This window comes from Candida metapsilosis (assembly GCF_017655625.1).
Source record: "Candida metapsilosis strain BP57 chromosome Unknown scaffold2, whole genome shotgun sequence".
Taxonomy (NCBI): Eukaryota; Fungi; Ascomycota; class Pichiomycetes; order Serinales; family Debaryomycetaceae; genus Lodderomyces; species Lodderomyces metapsilosis.
Window position 1 is genome coordinate 2,421,889 of NW_027138160.1, and position 12,025 is coordinate 2,433,913.

At 37.2% G+C, this 12,025-nt stretch overlaps 4 protein-coding genes across 4 annotated transcripts; 3 read left to right on the forward strand and 1 right to left on the reverse strand. All coding sequences in view use genetic code 12, as the record gives it.

Moving 5' to 3' along the window:
- Positions 1 to 67: 67 nt before the first annotated feature.
- Positions 68 to 1,411, forward strand: I9W82_002545 (uncharacterized protein; the record flags this gene model as incomplete). Its single annotated transcript, XM_067691412.1, has 1 exon — positions 68 to 1,411. The coding sequence occupies one exon, from the start codon at positions 68 to 70 to the stop codon at positions 1,409 to 1,411; it is 1,344 nt and encodes a 447-aa protein (XP_067549780.1).
- Positions 1,412 to 1,477: 66 nt separating this feature from the next.
- HGT3 (Hgt3p) lies at positions 1,478 to 3,379 on the reverse strand (the record flags this gene model as incomplete). The annotated part of the gene is made up of 1 exon (XM_067691413.1): positions 1,478 to 3,379. The coding sequence occupies one exon, from the start codon at positions 3,377 to 3,379 to the stop codon at positions 1,478 to 1,480; it is 1,902 nt and encodes a 633-aa protein (XP_067549781.1).
- Positions 3,380 to 4,435: 1,056 nt separating this feature from the next.
- On the forward strand, positions 4,436 to 4,804 carry I9W82_002547 (uncharacterized protein; the record flags this gene model as incomplete). Its single annotated transcript, XM_067691414.1, has 1 exon — positions 4,436 to 4,804. One exon carries the CDS (start codon positions 4,436 to 4,438, stop codon positions 4,802 to 4,804), a length of 369 nt encoding a protein of 122 aa, XP_067549782.1.
- A 639-nt stretch (positions 4,805 to 5,443) lies between these two features.
- On the forward strand, positions 5,444 to 9,396 carry MCM2 (MCM DNA helicase complex subunit; the record flags this gene model as incomplete). The annotated part of the gene is made up of 3 exons (XM_067691415.1): positions 5,444 to 8,118; positions 8,432 to 8,469; positions 8,603 to 9,396. The coding sequence occupies 3 exons, from the start codon at positions 5,444 to 5,446 to the stop codon at positions 9,394 to 9,396; spliced, it is 3,507 nt and encodes a 1,168-aa protein (XP_067549783.1).
- Positions 9,397 to 12,025: the final 2,629 nt, after the last annotated feature.

Here is a 12,025-nt window from a genome sequence, read left to right on the forward strand (position 1 = left end):
CTCATTGTTTAAAAAGTTCATCTATGCAACGCTAGGCATAACAGTACTCACCGGTTATGCCTATTACATGTGGTGGCCAAAGCATACATTTCCAAGCTCAGTGGCTAAAATATTACGCAAGGGCCTCTGGGCCGAAAGCGATCGTGGTGAACATGATTATCAATTAGCATTGAAGTATTATCTTGAAGCATTGGAGCATTGTAAAGAAATCGGCATGGATCCACTAAGTGATGAGTATACTGGTGTGCAATTGAAGATTGGAGAAATGTTTGAACGATTGGAGATGATGAGTGACGCGGCATTTGTGTATAATGAAATTGCTACTTTATATCTAAGCGTGTTGACAGCAAAGCCAGTAGACCCAAAGAACCCAGCACGACTTATTAGCAGAGATTTGAGACGGCATGTGATTCAAAAGGATTTGAGAATTGCTATCAAGTTGGTTGAGTTGAACAAGAATAATCCTGTTTTATGTAAAGCTATATTGGTTACTCATTTGATCATTGCTCAAGATGAAGTCAACAAATTGGGAGGAGCAACGGGCAAATTGAACTTGGTTACTAAAGTTGCACCTGGTGACGGTAAGGAAGAGCAAGAGCCAAACAAGTTTACTGCCACATTGGATAATGATACGATTCTAATTAACGACGAATCGGGGAAAGAAATCGCTGCTGTTAAAAAGACACCTGAAGTTTGGGAACCATTTACTGATGAATTTTTCAATGCAATGGATCTACTCAGTGCCATTTGCATCTCTACTGGTGACTTGGCCATGGCTTCAAAAGTGAAAATTGCCATGACGGAATCAATGCTTTTAGCTGATGTTGAACCAGGTAAGATGCTTTTATCACAATGCAACTTGGGTTCGTTGTTATACATGCAAGCAGAAGAGTTGGAAGCACAAGAGATTTCGATGAAGAAAAAGTTTGCTGAACTTACAGGTATAGACTATTCTAAATTGGCCAATGATACCGAGTTGTACCAAGATCAAGCAGCACAAGAGATGTTAAAAGAAAAAGTACCACCCAACGATCAAGCGATATACACCAAGATTGCTCAATCACGACGTGTTTGTATCCAATTGGCAATTAAGTCCTATGAGTCAGTCTTGCAATTTGCCAAATCAATCCCACCGGAAATTACAAAACAGCATAATGAAATTAATGAGACGGTCGCATTAGCCACCTATGGATTGGGAGTGGTGAATCTACATTTATCAAACTATGACAAAGCAGAGCGGTTGCTACGTGAATCACGAGTTCGATCAAGATCTTGTGATTATGAGTTTCTTATACCAGAAATTGAACGTGAATTGAAGAAGTTATTTGAGGAAAGGAAGCAAGTACAACTGGGAAAGCCAGTTGACAAAGATCTGCAAAGGACCATTGAAATGGATATTCATTTACAATAGAAGTCCATCTAATAAATAGATTCTGTTATTACTCTGTATATACACTAATCTATACTGTATACAAATCTACTGTAATAATCTACTTTCTTCATCATTAGTCGTCTTCTGCTTCTTCTTTTGCGACCCAGTAAACCATTCAATGCAAAAGCATGATCTCGATTGTTCTTGTACTTTAAACATCAAGATATCTTCAAACGAAGGTGGTTCAATTTCTTGAATAACTGCATCAGCGGCATAGCCAGACCCATCAATGGATGCAATTGAAGTATTGTCCGATTTGACTGGTTTTATTGACGATGATGCAGGACCTGAGGATGCTGCCGCCAACTGTGCTGGGCTACTAGCACCAGCAATTATATTATCATCCAATTCTGGACGCATAGTAGCTGGGTTTCTAGCCATTGATGCTGCTGTTTGTACAGAATCAGTGACAAATTCAGCATTGGATAATCTTCGTTCTTGAGTTGAACCGTAATTGGAGTTGGATTGAATGCTGAAACTACCGCTTCTGCTATCACTACCATTACCATTGGTTCCTGCTCCGTGGTAGGAGAAAATGGATGACTTGTCATCAAATACTGATCCCATTTCCTCCAACGATAATCCTTTGGTTTCTGGAAACAAATACCATACGGCAAAGAAGGACAAGATACAAAACGAAGCTGGAATCAAATAAGTTTTCCATTTAATTTGATCCAACAAGATTGGTGAAGCTAATCCAACAATAAAGTTTGAAAGCCAATTAGTTGCTGTTGCAATGGCAGCTCCTTTGGATCTGACTGGTAATGGCAATATTTCCGAAGGCAAGAGCCATCCAATTCCACCCCATGAGTAACCAAAAGCGGCATTTGCTATAATGATGCATGTAACAACGACAGCTGCTGTGTAATCATTGTTTAAAAATAATGAATAACCCGCCAAGTAAAGTGGAATTCCCATTAATAATGCCCCCAGCATCAACAATGGCTTTCTACCCCAGGAATCGACCAAGTACCAAGGTGGAATTGTACTCAAGATATAGATTATGGCATTGATACCAGTCATGAAAATGGCTTTTCTACCAACCCAACCAGCACTTTCAAAGATCATGGGAGCATAGTATGAAATCAAATTGATACCATTCAATTGACTGAAAAGTAGACCAAAACAAGCAACAGATAATCTCTTGGCATACCGTTTGAACAAGTATTGGTATGATCTTTCTCCTCCTTCGATTCGATCAATTAATACACTTTCTTTAATATTTCGATATTCATTTCTTGCATGTTCATCTTCAACATCACCATCTGCATACATATCAGCAATCACAATCATACCTTCCAAATCGTGATCATGATTCAATAACCAACGTGGTGTTTCCACAATTACAAAAGTTCCCAACCAAAGTAATAGACCCATACCAAATTGGACAAAAAGTGGACTTCTCCAACTAGCATCGCTTTCCAAAAATGAGAATCCATAATCGACCCAAATACTTGCACCATAGCCAATAATATTTCCTGTAAATTCAGCACAAGCATAAAATCCTCTATCAGTAGGAGGACTAATTTCCGATTGATAACAAGGAACAATTGTGGTGAGGAATCCAATGGCAATACCACCAATTAATCTCCCAGCACTCAAGATCAAGATATTTGGAGATAAGAATTGAATTAAAGCACCAACAACAAAGATAAAGGATCCATACCGGATGGTTTTCTTTCTCCCCACTAAATCGCCTACTCTCCCTGCTACGAATGACGAGAATAATGCACCAATTTCGAGAATTGCAATCATGATACCAATTTCTGCTGGTGTTGGATCATGATAATAAAGTTTGAAATAGTTGTTGGTTATCAATGACGACATTAATCCTTGTTCGAATCCGAATAAAAACACTCCAAGCGACACAAACACCGAGGTGAATATTAAAAGAGCCTTCCCAACGAGGAAAGACTCCTTGATCTGTATGTGTTCATGTGGTTGCATAATATGGTTCTGTGTAGAGAGAAGGTAAATTTCGTCAAATCAAAGGACGTGCAAGGACTAATTTGTTCAAAGATCTCGACGGTTTTTCTAGAAGCCGAGGAAAAAGGTACAACAAAGTGCGCGAACAATGTTTAGGGTTGATTACGTTAGAAACGTATTAGATAAATTAATTAGAAAGAGAAGAAGACGAGGGAGCTTAAGCAACTAAGTGATAGTCTGTACGAGAATATTTTTTAATTTTAGGCTATTCAGCTTGGGGAAATAGTACAAAATGTTCAAAGAAGAGCAATCGGTGTCACTTCTAAAGTAAATCTAAGCATCATCTTTGTCCGTTTTTGCTTTTCCAGTACTTGGTACGGCTCGTACCAAGTCGTTCTAGAACTTTGTACCGAGCACGTGCTGACAATCCAAAAAATAGAATATAAAATTGTACCTACATAAAACCTAATGTGCACGTCAATTATGCATGAAGTTTATAGACGAAGCATATATTTTCTCCGCTTTTCTTTTGGCTTACTTAGATAGACGATAATCTCCACTAGTAATATGTGTGATCTGATTATCGATGGATAAACACTACCAAGTAGGAATGATAGCTCTCAAGTCAAAAGACGAACACTCTGGTTTTGTTTACTATTTATCCTAAAACATCAAGTAAGTAAAAAAGGAAAAAGAAATTAAAAAGGAAAGCAAAAGGAGGGGGGTATGATCATTTTTAATCTTCCCCACCCACGTTGTTTCTTTTTAAATAATAACAAACACAATAGTAATAATAACACAGCTCAACAAAAAAAAAAAAAAAAAAACTCCGAAGAAGAGACAAAGACAGAGAAGAGAAGAGAAGAGACACCCCCCAAAAGTAAAACTTTTTTATAACCCAAAACATTTCAGTAAAGACCCCCCAAAAATAAGTACTTTTTTTTAAAAAAAATGTATAAAACGATACAAAATTCCTCAGTTATCACACAGGAATCACTATTCAGAGGTAAACATCAACTACAAGACTCTTTTGAATCAGAATCAAAAAGACTCAAACTAGATCTACATCCAATCACAATGTCATCTCAACAACAACAACAAAAACAAAAACAAAGCGCCACCTCATTTCAATCGACTGAAACCGCTTCTACAATATATCATGACTCCATGAAGGGTACATTCACCCCATTAACAACCACCAACTCTTATGAAGGGTTAAATCATAAAATGACTACAGTTTCAATGATTAGTGAGAAACACTTCTCCACTTCAGTCGAACAACAACCACAACTGAATGAAATTCAAGCAAAACAACAACAGATTACCATCACTACTGGAAGTTTTGACTGTCCTTGTGGACATTTGCATGGACCAGGACAAGGACACCATGAAGATATTGGCGCTGTTGGATTTGCTGATTTTCCTTTACTTAGAGGACCAGATTAGACAGAAGCAAGTCTGGATGGATATTAGGATGAAGGCTATTATTTGGGATGTAATTAATTGGAAAGGGTATGTTATATAGAGTTATTAATAGGATTGTATTGAATTAGTATAGTTGGTTTTTATAAAGCACCAGTAAAGCAGAGATTCGGGTAGAGCCGAGGTCACTATCAACTCAACTCTTTTACTTCAACTAAGGATGCCGTTTCACTTTCCCGTTCCTTTGCACTAAAATTATCTATTATAGTTATATTCACCTTGTTGGGTTACCCCTCATTGCTATACCATGAACCTGTCAAACGGCATCAACAATGATGTGATTACAATTGACCTACAAAGGATGGAGTAATAGAAGAATGTGCCTGCCTTCGTGTCTTGTACCCTTCTGAACATAAATTCCTGTTCCACTATTCTCCTTTCACGTGATATCGTCGTGACTTTCACGCTCACTTTCAAAAATATTAATTTATTCCCAATTAGGAAATCCAATTGTGATACGCGTCTTTAAATTATTTTTTTCTTCTTTTCCATATTTCAATTAAAAAAAAAAAATTAAATCAACCAAAAGAGCCTTTTACACTCCAATTCCTTTTTTCTTTCAAACCAACACTTCCATTCGCTTGAATTAACTCCATAGCTAATATGTCTAGTCCACCGTACAACAGCAGGTCTTCACGAAACTCAAGAAAAAGACAGAACGAACACCATGATGATGATTCCGATCTTGGTGAAGGAGCATCACGTTCATATAATCAAAGGTCGTCACCTGTACATCAACCGTCTTCACCAGTAGGCTCTTCTCCAGAGCATCACCAGCAGCATTTACCTTCTTCACCTGCTATCCCATTTGATGCTGGTTTGGATGATGATGAAGACGAAGAGATTCAAAACGATATTGCTGATTTAAATCCATCAGATGAAGAAGACGGTGATGATTTGATGGAAAATTTGGAGAATGATTACCGTGCTAATCCAGAACAAGATCGATATGACTTGGGAGATGGTAATATTGACGATACTCAAGAATACGACGAAATGGATGCAGCAACAAGAAGAAGAATTGATGAACAATTGAATAGACGTGATGCTATCCTAAACAATGCCAATAGGTCAAGAGGCGGTGCATTTTTAGATGACGCTGACGAAGATGATGGGTTTGAAGGAATGGATCAATATGGATTACCCATTCAAAGGAGGAGAAGAAGACAACAACAACAACAACACGATGAAGATCAGGATGATATGATGGATGATATTGAAATTGATCCTTTCAGTGAAGAATTGTCATTGGAGAGTTTGACTGATGTTAAAGCACCAAGTATCACTGAATGGATCTTGCAACCAGCAGTGAGTAGGTCAATTGCTCGTGAATTGAAATCATTCTTTTTGGAATATACCGATGCCAATGGTGAGTCAGTTTATGGTAATAAAATGAGAACCTTGGGTGAAGTTAATGCTGAATCTTTGGAAGTCAGTTATAAAGATTTAGCTGATTCCAAGGCTATTTTGGCCATTTTCTTGGCCACTAGTCCTGAAGAAATGTTGAAAATATTTGACATTGTTGCTATGGAAGCAGTTGAATTGCATTATCCAAACTATTCTCAAATCCATCAAGAAGTCCATGTGAGGATCATTGAGTACCCTACATTATTGAACTTGCGTGATTTAAGAGAAACCAACTTAAATCAATTGGTCAAAGTATCTGGTGTCGTTACCAGAAGAACAGGAGTCTTCCCTCAATTAAAATATGTCAAATTCGACTGTCTTAAATGTGGAGTTGTTTTAGGTCCTTTTATTCAAGATTCAAACAGTGAATTGAAGATTTCATTCTGTACAAATTGTCAAAGTAAAGGTCCATTTAAGATGAATTCGGAAAAGACATTGTACAGGAATTATCAACGAGTGACATTACAAGAGGCACCTGGTACTGTTCCTGCAGGAAGATTGCCAAGACATAGAGAAGTGATTTTGTTATCCGATTTGGTTGATGTTGCTAAACCAGGGGAAGAGATTGAAGTTACTGGTATTTATAAAAACAATTATGATGGTAACTTGAATGCAAAGAATGGATTCCCAGTATTTGCCACAATCATCGAAGCCAACTCGATAAGAAGAAAAGAAAGTAGTGCATTTATGGGTGGAAATAACTTGGTTAACATTTGGACCGAAGAAGAAGAACGTGAATTCCGTAAATTATCTCGTGAACGTGGATTAATTGATAAAATCATTTCATCAATGGCACCATCCATTTATGGACACAAGGATATCAAGACTGCTATAGCTTGTTCATTATTTGGAGGTGTTGCCAAGAATGTCAATGGTAAACTATCTATTAGAGGAGATATCAATGTATTATTACTAGGTGATCCAGGTACTGCAAAATCACAAATTTTGAAATATGTTGAAAAGACTGCAAGTCGTGCTGTTTTTGCCACTGGTCAAGGTGCATCTGCCGTTGGTTTAACTGCATCAGTTAGAAAAGATCCAATCACTCGTGAATGGACCTTGGAAGGAGGAGCATTGGTGCTTGCTGATAAAGGAACCTGTATGATTGATGAGTTTGACAAGATGAATGATCAAGATCGTACTTCGATTCATGAAGCGATGGAGCAGCAAAGTATTTCCGTTTCTAAAGCTGGTATTGTCACTACTTTACAAGCACGTTGTGCCATTATTGCTGCTGCTAATCCTAATGGAGGTAGATACAATTCTACTTTACCATTATCACAAAATGTCAATTTAACTGAACCAATCTTGTCTCGTTTTGATATCTTGTGTGTTGTTCGTGACTTGGTCAATCCTGAATCGGATGAAAGATTGGCCAGTTTCGTTATTGATTCCCATATGAGGTCACATCCAGCTAATTCTGATGGGGATGAAAATGATGATATGGAGGAAGAGGAAAACACCACAAGTAAATCCAAAGATGAAAGATTGGCCGAATTAAGACAACAAAAAGAACAAGAGATTTCCCCTATTCCACAAGATTTATTAATCAAATATATACAATACGCTCGAGTTAAAGTGCAACCGAAATTACATCAAATGGATATGGATAAAGTTGCCAAAGTATATGCTGATTTAAGAAAAGAAAGTATATCTACTGGATCATTCCCTATTACTGTTCGTCATTTGGAAAGTATTTTAAGAATTGCTGAATCGTTTGCCAAGATGAGGTTGAGTGATTTTGTTAGTCAGAATGATTTGAATCGAGCAATTAAGGTGAGTATTGATAGTTTTGTTGGTGCTCAGAAAGTTACAGTTAAGAAGCAATTACAAGCCAAATTTCAAAAGTATACTTTGCCTACTAGAACTAGGTAAGAGGGGGGGAGATTGTGGAAGGTACATATTCCTTGTTTTGTTGTTTTAAGTTCAGTTCATAGTTATTAAATGTGTAAATTTTAATTTTAAATTGGTAATGAGAATCGTAATATTTAAGAGAGCAAAGACGCAGGGCAAAAAAAAAAAAGAAAAAAAAAACACACGTCTTTAATCAGGGGAAAAGCACAGGACATAACATTACATCACGCGTCACATACCAAAACCTCCATGATGAATCTAGATCAGTATGTTCATATACCACAAGCCCACGAGCCTGATATATATACTAACTCTCGTGTAGGACAATAGAAGACATCAAGCAGTGCAAACTAATACCAGAGTCAGACGTTGAAGAAATATGCACTCAGCTAATTGACATTCTCATTGAAGAATCCAATATCCAACGTCTCAGCACGCCCGTCACCATATGTGGAGATATTCACGGCCAACTCCATGATCTAATAACGATTTTTTCCATAGGTGGAGATTTACCCAATACACAATATGTATTTCTTGGGGATTTTGTTGATCGAGGGTTCAATTCATTAGAGACATTGTTGTTGCTTATGACTTATAAGTTAAAGTATCCTAGCAAGATCACTTTGATACGGGGTAATCATGAGTCAAGACAGATTACGACTGTGTATGGATTCTACGATGAGTGTTTGAGGAAATATGGACTGGTTAACGTGTGGAGGTATTGTTGTGAAGTATTTGATTACTTGAGTCTAGGGGCGGTCATCAATGGAGGTGGAACGAGTGATGATGATGGGGGAGGAGGAGTGTTTTGTGTACATGGAGGACTAAGTCCTGAGATTGACTCTATTGACCAAATACGAATCCTAGATAGAAAGCAAGAAGTTCCTCATGAAGGAGGCATGTGTGATCTACTATGGAGTGATCCAGAAGAAGATGTAAAAGGATGGAGTATATCTCCACGAGGTGCTGGTTTCCTATTTGGAGAATCTCAAGTTGACAAGTTTCTCCATTTGAATAATGTCGGTCTAATTGCACGAGCTCATCAATTGGTGATGGAAGGGTATAGAGAAATGTTTGATCTGAAGTTGGTTACGGTGTGGTCGGCTCCCAATTATTGCTATCGGTGTGGTAATGTTGCTAGTGTGTTGAAGATTGATGATAATTTGAATAGAGAGTATAAGGTGTTTGAAGCGGTTGAGTATGATGAAGAGGAGATGGCGGCGGGTGGGAGAGGGCAAGGCATGGGTGGTGCTGCTGGTGGTGGTAAGAAGCCTGTAGTAGAGTATTTCTTGTAGATATAGGAGAGGGTTAGAGCTATGTATTACTACTGTATTAATAATTTGATCTCATTGAAGTATAGAGTAGAGATTAGGATAGCATATCTGTGGGGACACGATGAAACGGAGTCTGGAACCACATGCTATGAGTCTATATTCACTTTTATCTCTTCAAGGCTTATAAGAGATTCTTTTTTTGTACATGAAAACTTAAAACGGAAACCCTGTTTCCTATTTGGGAAAGGCTAAATTGTATTTCTTTAAAAGTTGTGGCTAGAGGCAACATAGAACAATAGACATTTGAAGGGTCATTGTGGTATGTAATTAGCTAATATGGTTATCTGTCAGAAGCTTTAAACTATAGGCGAAATGCAATAATTATAATAAACACGTCCAACGTTCAGGTCGCAAAAACACGAACTTTAAAGGAAAAAAAAAGAAAAAAAACATACGCGACTTTTTTTTTTTTGGCTACATACCATCACAAAATAACATATCTATTGTGGTACTAAATACAAAGGGTTTGCTCTTGTGAAGGATTGTAAATAGGGGGAGTTGCAGCTTAAGTCCGGTCATATCTTTAGCCGAAGTTTGCAAGAGTCCAGGGTCGTTCTTTATGCCAATTACTTTGGTTAGTGATTGGAGAAAGTATCTGCTTGTGACTTCTCAGTTTGCAGGGGTGGAGGAAGATAATTATACGGAAATCAGTTTTGTTGATTTTCGAGTAAAGGTAGAGCAGACAAATATTTGTATCTATTTCCGTCTACAAAAGAATCCATGATCCTTTAGAATTCCCTATGGCCTCACCAAGAATGCAAGTAGTATGAACGATTAGGTGATTGCCCGTATCTAACTACATCAAGTGCGCATACATATACTCACGGTATCCATAAGAGTGTAACGACCTGCAATGACCTCACTAGGCAATCTGTGTTGTCCGCGTCTGACGCCATGCGAGCAAACAGTTTTAGAGTAGCAAGTACCGGGGTTGTTTGTTTAGATTATAGCCGACGAAAAGCGTTCAGTAGCACAAAGAATAAAAAAAAAAACTAACTGAAGAGAGATTTCAGCGGATTTTATTTTTATATTCGTATTTTCCCTAACTATTAATGATAAAAGGTAGTTGTATATAGCCTAGCTAAACCAGCAAACCTTCTTTATCTCTTCTGTTATACCTCCAGACACGAGAAAGTGCCACGTTTTAAATGAGTGTCATAGGAAGGGATGTAAGTGTAAAAGAATTTACAGTTTTGTGGTACACCTTCACTGTACAACTTTGAATTTCTTTTTTTTTTTCTATTGTTGCAAAACTTACACAAACTGTTAATCCTATCTTTTTGGTTTCAACAACGTGTCATTCTGTTATGGAGAGTTCAGTTACTTGTCATCGACGGTGTGTACCTGATTAAAGGAAAGTGGTCTCAAGGTGAGTGCACTTTTGATACTGTTATAACTTGCATGCTCTCTCTGTGGCTATCCTTTCCTTTTCATTGAAAGGGTTGTAAAAATAAATTTGTTTGAGCAAGTTAAGAATTAAATTCACTTGTGCACACAAAGCCAAATGTATAAGGAAAAGACCTCATCATAAATTTTGTTTTGTTTTGTTTTGTTTTGTTTTGGTTTTTGGTTTAATTTTGTGATTAACCAATATACTTTTCTCTTATATTTACCCTTTTTTTCTATTTATAAAATTGAGCTCCTAAGCCAAGCCATGTTTTTAAAGCCAACTGAACTGAAATTAAAGAGAAACAGAAACATGCAACATGCAACATGCGACATGCAACACAACGGAGAAAATGATTAAACACAACAAGGCTTGGCTTACTGAAAAGTCATTCATGGAAAGAGAAACATGTACAAAGCACATCTGGCATAAGATCAAATCTTCTAGGCGCTGGAATAACAATGCGTTTCTTCTATACATAATGTAGCAAGCTGAAGGGAACATTCTCTACCAGACTCTTCAACACACTCTTTCTTCCGCCGGAAATAAAAAAAAAGTTATGCTCCTTGTTGCCTTCCATTGTGGCTTTTTTTGTTCTTTTAATGGGCGGAGTTTAATATAATTTCTCGGACAACAAATTCAACTCGCTTGCACAATACAAATTACTAATATACAGTCATCGTAAACACAAGTCCAATCTAATTAAAGGAAAAGACAATAAGCTGAACAATAACTTCACATTACATACGCTGTATCTCTCGCTCAGAATAAATAAATAAATAAATAAATAAACAATGCATTATGAACATATATGTCATAGTGCGTAAAAAATTGTAATTTTCTTTCTCGTCGTGTTTTTGGTTAATTTGAGAACAATTGCTATTGTTTCTTGGGGAAGAGGTCAAGCAGATTGCACTTCAAGGGAGCCCTGCAACACCTCAAGCCTTGTATGCTGATACTACCAGTTCACAACGAAAAAAAAGAGGAAGCATCCATCCCTCGCACCCCCTTGAGAGATTAGAACGTTTTACAAGATTTGCCTGTGACGTATTTGAAATTCAAACACTAAAAACCGAGCAACGCAGTTGGTACAAAATGGAAGTTGTTTTTTGTGGCTATTGCATTGCATTTTATATATGTTTTTTTTTTTATTATTTTATTTTCTTGTACGATAATAATATCAATTTGTATGTAAAATTTCAA